Source organism: Carya illinoinensis, chromosome 10 (genome assembly GCF_018687715.1).
Source record: "Carya illinoinensis cultivar Pawnee chromosome 10, C.illinoinensisPawnee_v1, whole genome shotgun sequence".
In the NCBI taxonomy this organism is placed as follows: domain Eukaryota; kingdom Viridiplantae; phylum Streptophyta; class Magnoliopsida; order Fagales; family Juglandaceae; genus Carya; species Carya illinoinensis.
The window spans coordinates 29,727,008-29,737,838 of NC_056761.1; the positions used below are offsets into that span (position 1 = coordinate 29,727,008).

Below are 10,831 nucleotides of genomic sequence, written 5' to 3' on the forward strand. Positions count from 1 at the left end.
ACAGGGTACCAAAAGGAAAGGTAGGCCTAAAGGATGCCTTTTCCCTCCTGCAGTGGAGTGTGGATTAGTTCTCAGCTTCTCAAAGGAGTAGATTTACCTTCCTTGCAAGCGTCAACAGGCGAGAGTGGGTCCAGTAAAAGACTGACTGAACAACTTACTCCCCGTGGAACAAGGAAATAGGTTGAGTCAAAGGTCACCCTATTTTCCCCATGGCGGAGAGTGGGGCCAACCCCACGTCCACCCGAACAACTTACCCTGACCTCTGTTGCAGTGAAGAGTGGGATCAGCGACAGTTTGACCCAAACCTACCATTTCTTGCGATGTCAACGGGTGTGAATGGGTCTACTAACAGACTATCCAAACAACCTACCTCCTGACGAAGGATGATATATGGGCAGGAAGCCCAACCTCCTCATCCGAGAGAGCAGGACCTGCCTCATGGTGGCCCGAACACCTACCCCGATCCCCATCGAGGAGAAGGAGTGGACCGATCACAGTACCGTCTGAATTACCTCCAAGGGGAGAGTAGAAGGGGCGGTTTGGCTTGAGGCATTCCCCTCCCCAATGGAGTATGAGCAATCCTTAGCCATTCAAGGATGGAGACTTACCTTCCTTGCCAGTGTCGATAGGCTGGAGCGAATCCAATAGTAGATTGCCCGAATAACTTACCTACCCGCAAAATAAGATTGAGCAGAAGGCCTCCCTACTCTCCATTGTAGGAGTGCGGACCCGACCCGTCGGCCGCAAGGAGGAAAAATCAAGGCAATGGCATGACTGAGAGTCGCAGACCTCACCCCACTGCAGCCTGAGAAGCCCAAAGTAAGGCTGGGGCCTTAGTAATCCGGATAAAGGGAAGGAAGCATGCATGTCGGCCCGACCCTTTCCTTAAGGCCTCTATAGGAATAACCACATGTAGGGTTCGGCGACAGTCAACAACCAAGAGTTCCAAAGCCAACAGGGTAAGCCATGACACCCGGAAGGACGGCAGCTCACTCCCTATCCGACGTGAAATCCATGCTGTTCACTTCGCCGAAAAAAAAAAGAGCGACGGGGAAGAAAGATTTTTATTAACGAATAATGTACAACAAGAGAAGAAAACGTCAAGCCATGACACCAAGTTGCAAATTCTCTATACAACAAGTTACTACAGTCGACCAAAAAGCAACCAAAGACAAGATGACATGGCTAATCACAGGAAGAGGAAGAGTATGGTGTTCGAGGCCCATGATAGCGACAAGAAGGAAAGGCCACACTCATCACCTAGGGCTGCTAGTGGAATGGTTCCCGAGGGCACTCCAGATTAGATCCTTCCCAAGAAGGGAGCCCAGGCACCAGAGGCTTCTGTTGTAGGAACTTCCTACATGGCGAGGGAACTTACATCACACTGGGGATTCTGAAGGATGTACGACTTCATCCTCTTTAAGCCATTGATGTAACCCAAGTACCAAGCATCGTCACAGAGTCCTCAGACATGCAATAGCTCCTCCCGTAACCCCTTGACATTGGTGTCTTGGGCCTTTAGAGCACGCGTGACCTCATTGGCCTTGGCCTCCAAGTCCTCCCTCCGCTTTCGCTCATCATCCAGGGCACTCCTTTTCTTTGTCAGAGCCTTTGAGAGTCGGTCTTATTCCTTAGATAACCACTTGTATTGACGCTCCTTAGTTTCTCGCTTCTCGCGTACCTTGGAAAGGTTGGCCTACAACTAATCAATCTCTTGTAGATAGTTGTCTAGTGATCTCTCTAAACTATCCCTTACATTAGAAGCCATCAACAATTCCAGACGAAGAGCAATAACTTGGGCTGGCTCCAGCAGGTCGGCCAGTGCCGGCCTTTTCCTTATTCTTCCTTTCCACTCCAGCATAGTCCCAAGGTCGTCCATGCTAGCAAGTGGAGTGCCCTATGCTCACCCACCATCTCTTCCTGGGTGTCCACGATGATCGCAGCCAAGCATTCTAAACCTTGTTGCGAAATGCTAAGTTAATAACCTGGCAAATGAATTTGATATAGGGTGTAGGAAGCTTCAGAGAAAAGAATCACCTCAGCGAAGTTCTTCTCAAGTCGACCTTTGGCCTTGTGGAGGTGCCCCTCACGACTCTCTAGAACCGCCAGCTGGGTGTCTACCAGAACCACATCGATAACCTCTTTTACGCCAACCTCGTCTCCTGCCATCTCGTCATTAGCTGGAGTGATGGTCTTTACGGCACAATGCACCTGAGATGGAGGGGTTGCGGGCAACCCACCCTTACTCTGGGAACGTGACCAAATCGAAAGGACAACCTCCTCCACCCCCTGATTCAGCAACCCGGGATAGGGTAGAACCGCAATATCGCTTGGTCCTGTCGGGATGAATGGCCCAGGCCGAGTAACGAGTGTTATCATGGAGGGCTCCCCCAGGGGAATTGGGAAATCGTCAAAGTTGGCCTTAGCAAGGGACATCACCCTAGGTTTCTTATCTTTCCCCTTGATCAGCAGGCTTAGAGGTCGATCGCACACCGAAGGTCTAACCTCCAGCAACGGAAAACCTACATCAAAGCACAGATTAGCAGGAGGAGCTAAGTACCGATGGAGACTATCCTTGACCAGCAAAGCCTCTAATAAAATTTTAGTCAGGTGGGCGTTCGCCCAGGCCCAGACCACCTCGATTCGAAGAGATTCTTCCAGGGTCGCTTTGGGGCGGAGGCTCTCATTGTCACCCAACACCCCCCCCCCCCCCCCCCAAAATGGCTTGAACAGGGAAGAGATGCCAAACCGCTTGGCCCACAGAGAATTCCAATCCCCTACCGGACATAAAGAAAAACTCACAACCCCAATCCCTTGCTTGGCCACAACTTGCCTCTAGTTTAATCAGTGGAAGAAGGGGTCTAAAGCTACAGAGAGAGCGTCGTAGTCCCTGAAGCTCGTAAGTTATGAGAAATTCGCGCGCCATAAGATTTGGGTAGTCCACCCCAGCCTCCTCTAGGGCTCGATGCTAGAGAATAGAGCACGCCACAAGGTTCCTTCATGCCTTGGGAATCAGCTGAGACCTCGAGCATTGGAGGACAGAGGCAATCCAATACCTCGAGCATTGGAGGACAGAAGGGCACTCTGAGACCGTTGAAGAACATGGCTGAAAACACCGCCACCTTGTAGGTGAAGCCCTCCAAATCCACCATCCCCTCGATTGAAGGGGGCACCTCAAGCATAGCGCCAGGACGGATGTTGAAAGGTTTCCTTAGTGACTCCAATTCTTCTGAAGTCACCGTCGAGCACCACCAAAAGCTAGTGAAGTCGGTAGGAGCGCTATCTTCCCCCTCAGGGGGGGGCTAGAGAAGTAGTTGGAGGGCGGGGAAGTTTCTTGGGAACCATTAATCAGTTGGGAAGGTGACAGGGTATAACTCAGAAATGGTAAATGGGAAGAGACCTAGAGAAGCAAGGAACGAAATACAAGGGCTAAGGGATTGGAGAGACTAGAGTGTTCCCGCCTTGACGAGAGATATAGGCCAAGGAAATGGCTGTAAGCTTGAGGTAAAAGTAACGCTACTTGCGGTGCGTGACCTTCTGATGTTTCACGATTGTCTAGATCTTCGCAGCGAGTGACAAATGATGCGCCATAAGGGATTTGAAACTGACTGAGGTACATCATGGGAACGATACAGAGAAGGGCATCCCCCCCCACCCTCTCCTCGCGGGCACAATTTTGAAGAGTCACTCGGAGATGGCCAAGGGAAAGCAACAAGGACCCATTCTTGAGTCCACAAGAGGAGAGCAAGAATTCATATCGGATTCATTCGATTAAAATTGGTGGGGCAACTATGAGGGGATTTTCCCCCTTTCTGTAATAAGGCCCCTTAGTTCCCAAGGACCTAAGCACCGGCCCATGATAACCTAGGTCGGGCAGCAGATACCTGATTACGAGTATATAGCTAGAAAAGGAATGGATGTGACAGGCCACACATATATGATACAGCCCGCCCCCGTTAGGGATTGAACCCAGCAAGATCGAATCAAGAGAAAATGAGCCATTGATCCTTCTACCCCAAAAAACATACAGACAAGAGAGGCAATTCAGAGTAGGGTCAGTTGTACGCCACATTAATGGTGCCGTAGCTAAGACACGCTACATTAATGAGACTGATTAAAGAATCATAAAAATGTTAAGGATCCCACAAAAATAGGCAGGATTGGTACCCCCTTCTCTCAGGCACCAGTATAAATAGCCACATCCAGGTATGACGAGGGCTCTCTAACTCTCCCCATCTCTCTCTAAAAGCTTATTGGCCAACACTTTGCAACTCGTACTGACTTTGGCATTAGAGGCTTCTCGGCCCCGTCGCCCTCCTCAAACTTCTTTTTCTTAGTGTTGTGCAGGCCCAGTAATGAAGGCTCGAGTCCTTAGTACCCGACCAAGGGCGTACGAAATACGACGTTAATAATTATATCAATTTAAAATTTTATTTTTACCAAATCTTTTTATGGCCGTAAATATCTCATATTTCATTAGCAAAAAAAATCCAGAGGAAAAGAGGGCAAAAAATTATCCTCAACTCAAAATAAGGAAACAATTATACTTGTAGCATTAACCATAACTGTTGTAGACCAAAGGTGGTGCTAGTGTGCCCCCAACTTTGACAGTTGGGCATGCCCACTATTACAAACTTTTCTTTTTTAGTTTTTAATTTTTTAACATATTTAATTATATTTTAAAAAAATAAAAAAGTACAATAATATATTAAAATTCACTTCCTTAATTATTAAATAAAAAAATTTAATTTTTTTTAAATATATGAACAGTCAAAAAGGGGGCAAACTTAGGGGTATACTAGCATTTTCCTTTCACTAGAAGTAATTTCAAGATACCATTTGTTAAATAAGAAAAAAGATGAGAAGAGAAATTTTTAAAATTTTTCATAATTTTATTTCTAAATATTACACAAACACAAAATACTACTCAAACCTAAAATACCTTTTAATATTAAATATTCAACATTTTTTTTATAATTATTATCTAATCATTATAATTTTTACAAATTTCAAAACAAAACACAGAATAAATATAAGTGTTTTCTAACTTCAAAATAAGAATGATATTAAAAAATAATATTTAATTTTTTTTTAACTTTATAACATTTTTATTCATTTTCCTTTCTCTCATTTCTCAAAACCTAATAAAACATATTAATAATGGTGTAATTGATCCAGTTTGATCCAATTTTATACATTTTTTATAACTATATCGGTATATACCGGCTTTGATAATTTATGAACCGATACCGTACCGATTCACTACTGAAATCGAAACTTCTTATTTTTCTGATTTTAATCTGGTTCGATTTTTTCGATTAAATAAATTATCTATATTAGTAATAATATGATGTTTATATATACTAAACTTTTAGTCTATTTATATTATAGTATAAGTATATTATTATAAATATACTTGCATAATATTGAATTTAACTAAGTCTATATAACTTCTAGACTTTTTCTATAAGTGTATATGACCAAATGTATAAAAACATATTTACAAAAAGAATATAAATATATATATGTACATACAAAAATGCATTAATCATTGATACACACATATATATATATATATATATATATACATATATATCAAAAGTAAGTTTAAGATTAAAATTTTATGTTATATTATTCATTGATCATTACATTATTGTTCATAAAATTTATACTCCAAATATCCAAACTAGTCCTAAATCAACAATTTTATCTTTAATTCTTATTCATCTTGAGTTAATGCATTTTAAGTAATTTTATAAGTTAATTAATTAAAAACCATTTTTGACAAATAATTATTTAAATTGAAACTTAGTAAATTGAAAATAATAAAATTAATCAAGAACAGTATTTTTTAGTGCCGAATCTAGATACACGATGAATTGAGACTTTTTAGAATTTTTTAATATAAACATTTTATTTAATTCTTGACGGAATTTACTGTATTAAATATTTATCACCGTAAATCTCTTATAAAAAAATTTAGTTGTAAACATAATTTTATATTAATATGTGTATTAATTTAATATGATTAGTCAAAAAATAAATTTTATTAAAAATAATATTAATTTAAATTTTAAATATAAATAAATTAATATTAATATATGAATTAATATATCATTTTGGTTACAAGTAATAAACCTGAATGTTCATTAAATGCTAAGAAATCCTAACAGTGACATAAACGGTGGACCATTGTATATTCGGCGAGAACCAACTATAAAACGCTTCTTCGTTCACTTGAGAGTTCCGAACCGTAACGTTGCCGAGAACTGTAATCTTTGCCTCTCGGTAATCTCCTATCTCTAGTCCTCTTCATTGTCTCGGTGGCGGCGGCGCCAAAGTCCCGAACTTCCAGCCCTCCACCGCGTCATCGACCTCAACGAACCAAGGTCTCTTTCTCTCTCTCGGTCTCCGTCTCACTCTCTAAACCAGATTTGTTTCACTAGAAAATTAACTTATCCGGTTGGTGCATCAAGGTTATCTGATTTCTGGGATTTGATCATAGGCATGGGGAGTGCCAGTGAAGGGAAGGTCAGGTTTTGCATTGACAGAGGGGGAACCTTCACTGATGTTTATGCTGAAATCCCGGGTCAGCCTGAGGGTAGAGTTTTGAAGCTTTTGTCTGTTGATCCATCCAACTATGATGATGCTCCGATCGAAGGTATTCGGAGAATCCTTGAGGAATTTAAGGGAGAGAAGATCCCTCGGGCTTCTAAAATACCCACTGATAGGATTGAGTGGATTAGGATGGGTACAACTGTGGCAACAAATGCACTTCTAGAAAGAAAAGGAGAAAGGATTGCTCTGTGTGTGACTCGAGGCTTCCGGGATTTGCTACAGGTTGGTAACCAGGCTCGGCCCAACATATTCGACCTCACCGTATCAAAACCATCAAATCTTTTTGAGGAGGTCATAGAGGTCGAGGAAAGAGTTGAGCTTGTTCGCAATGAGGAGGTCGATATTCTCGGTTCTTCTGTACCATTAGTTAAGGGTGTTTCGGGTGAGTTTGTCAGGGTTGTAAAGCCTCTCGATGAAGATTCTCTAAAGCCTTTACTCAAAGGATTGTTGGAGAAAGGAATTAGCTGTTTGGCTGTGGTGTTGATGCATTCCTACACTTATCCACAGCATGAAATAGCTGTGGATAGGCTTGCTGAGAGTTTGGGCTTCAGACATGTTTCTTTATCTTCAGCTTTGACTCCCATGGTTCGAGCCGTTCCTAGGGGTCTGACAGCTAGTGTTGATGCATACTTGACCCCTGTGATCAAAGAGTACTTATCCGGATTCATTTCCAAATTTGATGAAGGGTTGGGGAAGGTCAATGTTCTGTTTATGCAATCGGATGGAGGACTTGCACCAGAAAGTAGATTTTCAGGACATAAGGCAGTCTTGTCTGGCCCTGCCGGCGGGGTTGTTGGTTATTCTCAAACTCTTTTTAATCTTGAAACAGAGAAGCCCCTTATTGGGTTTGACATGGGTGGTACATCTACTGATGTGAGCCGTTATGCTGGAAGTTATGAACAAGTTTTGGAAACTCAGATTGCTGGTGCCATAATACAGGCACCTCAGCTTGATATAAATACTGTTGCTGCTGGTGGTGGATCAAAATTGAAGTTCCAATTTGGAGCTTTCCGAGTGGGACCGGAATCAGTGGGTGCACATCCTGGTCCTGTCTGTTACCGGAAAGGTGGGGAATTGGCAGTTACAGATGCTAACTTGATTCTAGGGTTTGTGATTCCTGAATATTTCCCATCCATCTTTGGCCCTAATGAAGATCAGCCTCTAGATATCAAGGCAACCAGAGAAGAGTTTGAGAACCTTGCAAGGGAAATAAATTCCTACAGAAAGAGTCAGGATCCTTCTGCAAAGGGCATGACAGTGGAGGATATTGCACTGGGATTTGTAAATGTTGCAAATGAGACAATGTGTCGTCCAATACGGCAGTTAACTGAGATGAAGGGCCATGAAACAAGGAACCATGCTCTTGCTTGCTTTGGAGGTGCTGGGCCTCAGCATGCCTGTGCTATTGCTAGGTCTTTGGGTATGAAAGAAGTACTCATTCACAGGTTATGTGGGATTTTAAGTGCATACGGAATGGGATTGGCAGATGTCGTAGAAGAGGCACAGGAGCCATATTCTTCTGTTTATGCTCCTGAATCTTTCCTGGAGGCCTCTCGCAGAGAAACTATGTTGCTGAAGCAAGTAAAACATAAGTTGCAAGAACAAGGGTTTACAGAGGAGAACATTACGACAGAGACATATTTAAACTTGAGGTATGAAGGTACAGACACAGCTATCATGGTTAAGAGGCAAATAGCTGGTGATAAATCAGGATTTGACTATGCTGCGGAATTTGTGAAGCTCTTTCAGCAGGAATATGGATTTAAACTACAAGACAGGAACATTTTAATATGTGATGTAAGAGTTCGTGGTATAGGAGTCACGAATATATTGAAGCCAAGGGCTCTTGAACCTGCTTCTGGTACTTCTACAGTTGAAGGCCACTACAAGGTTTACTTTGGGAATGGGTGGCACAATACACCTCTATTCAAGCTTGAGAATTTGGGGCATGGGCATGTCTTGCCGGGTCCTTCAATAATCATGAATGGGAATAGTACTGTGATAGTAGAACCCAATTGTAGAGCTATTATATCCAAATATGGCAACATTAAAATTGAACTTGAGTCTATTTTGAACACCAGGAGTTTAGCCAAAAAAGTTGCAGATGTTGTGCAGCTATCAATCTTCAATCACAGGTTTATGGGCATAGCCGAGCAAATGGGAAGGACCCTACAGAGGACTTCTATATCCACAAATATCAAGGAACGGCTAGATTTCTCATGTGCTCTCTTTGGTCCTGATGGGGGGCTAGTTGCCAATGCTCCTCATGTCCCTGTGCACCTAGGAGCTATGTCCAGCACTGTTCGGTGGCAGCTCAACTACTGGGGTGACAATTTGAATGAAGGCGATGTTTTGGTTAGCAATCATCCTTGCGCAGGCGGTAGCCATCTTCCTGATATTACTGTTGTTACTCCTGTTTTTGATAAGGGGAGGCTGGTATTCTTTGTTGCAAGCAGAGGGCATCATGCGGAGATTGGGGGTATAACTCCCGGAAGCATGCCACCTTTTTCAAAGTTCATATGGGAAGAGGGGGCTGCCATAAAAGCCTTTAAGCTAGTGGAAAAGGGCATTTTTCAAGAAGAAGGAATTGCGAAACTTCTCCAGTTTCCCTGTTCTGATGAGGTGGCTTGCAAGGTCCCAGGATCACGAAGGCTTCAAGATAATTTATCAGATCTCCGAGCACAAGTAGCTGCAAACCAGAGAGGAATCTTCCTTATCAAAGAGCTTATTGAGCAGTATGGGTTGGAAACTGTTCAGGCTTACATGACGTATGTGCAGCTGAATGCAGAAGAAGCTGTGAGAGAAATGCTCAAGTCCGTTGCTATGAGAGTTTCATCTCAGGCTGCTAAGCTTGGAGATGGAAATTCAGTAACCATTGATGAGGAGGATTACATGGATGATGGATCCGTTATTCATTTGAAATTGAAAATTGATTCTGACAAAGGTGAAGCAAATTTTGATTTTAGTGGAACCAGCCCTGAAGTTTATGGGAATTGGAATGCTCCCGAGGCAGTGACAGCTGCAGCAGTCATTTACTGTCTTCGCTGTTTGGTGGATGTTGATATTCCTCTCAATCAAGGTTGCTTGGCTCCTGTTAAAATCCATATTCCAGCTGGTTCTTTCCTCTCTCCAAGTGATAAGGCAGCTGTGGTGGGAGGTAATGTTCTAACGTCACAGAGAATAACTGATGTTGTACTTACTGCATTTCAAGCTTGTGCATGCTCCCAGGGTTGTATGAACAATCTCACATTTGGAGACGATACTTTTGGTTATTATGAAACAATTGGAGGTGGGAGTGGGGCTGGTCCAACCTGGGATGGGACTAGTGGAGTCCAATGCCACATGACCAACACCAGAATGACTGATCCAGAGATTTTTGAGCAGAGATATCCTGTTCTTTTGCACAAATTTGGACTACGAGAAAAAAGTGGAGGAGCTGGACTTCATAGAGGAGGTGATGGGCTAGTGAGGGAGATAGAGTTTAGGCGCCCTGTTGTCGTGAGCATTTTATCGGAGAGACGAGTTCATCCACCCAGAGGATTAAAAGGTGGAAAAGATGGGGCTCGCGGGGCTAACTACCTAATCACAAACGATAAGCGGATAGTCTACCTTGGGGGTAAAAATACAGTTGAGGTGCAGGCAGGGGAAATTCTTCAAATTTTAACTCCTGGTGGTGGTGGATGGGGTTCTCTTTGAAGCTTTTTCTGCCGAGTTTCAATCCTTGTATTGCTTTTGCTATAAATGGCGATTTCTTCTTCCGAGCAAATGACATTGATCTACAATACGGATATATATATATATATATATGGAGTCTATGATGTATGGAAACCTGTTCTCTGAATGAATAAGAAATTTACTTGTTTTATTGAAATCTAATTGTTCTGTTAAAAAAGAAAATCTATTTGGTTTCTTCTGAAGAATAACACTTCTCCCCTTCCCCTATTTAATTTAGATGCACAGTTTTTGGTGCTCTTTCACGTTTTAGATTGCTTTTCATTCCAATGACTCAATGTTTTGAAATCTAGTTATGTTTGATCATCTTACTCATATAAATGGTACTAATCAGTCGCTACAAATCTCCTTTACTTTCATTTCTCTCTCTCTCTCTCTGCCCTCCTATTGCTTCTTCCCACTTTTGAACTTGTTTGTACTTTTTATGGGTTGTTAGGATGATGCCTAGGAATCAATGCTTCTACTTATTGCTTTATCAACA

At 42.4% G+C, this 10,831-nt stretch overlaps 1 protein-coding gene across 2 annotated transcripts; it reads left to right on the forward strand.

Annotated features, from left to right (window-relative positions):
* Positions 1-6,201: 6,201 nt before the first annotated feature.
* LOC122279185 (5-oxoprolinase) lies at positions 6,202-10,489 on the forward strand. Of its 2 annotated transcripts, none has more exons than XM_043089588.1 (2): positions 6,202-6,389; positions 6,477-10,489. In XM_043089588.1, exon 2 carries the CDS (start codon positions 6,508-6,510, stop codon positions 10,312-10,314), a length of 3,807 nt encoding a protein of 1,268 aa, XP_042945522.1. In that variant the 5' UTR covers positions 6,202-6,389; positions 6,477-6,507; the 3' UTR covers positions 10,315-10,489. The 2 variants fall into 2 exon arrangements, with proteins under 2 accessions (XP_042945522.1, XP_042945523.1); XM_043089589.1 differs by having other exon boundaries at positions 6,506-10,489.
* The last annotated feature ends 342 nt before the right edge of the window (positions 10,490-10,831 follow it).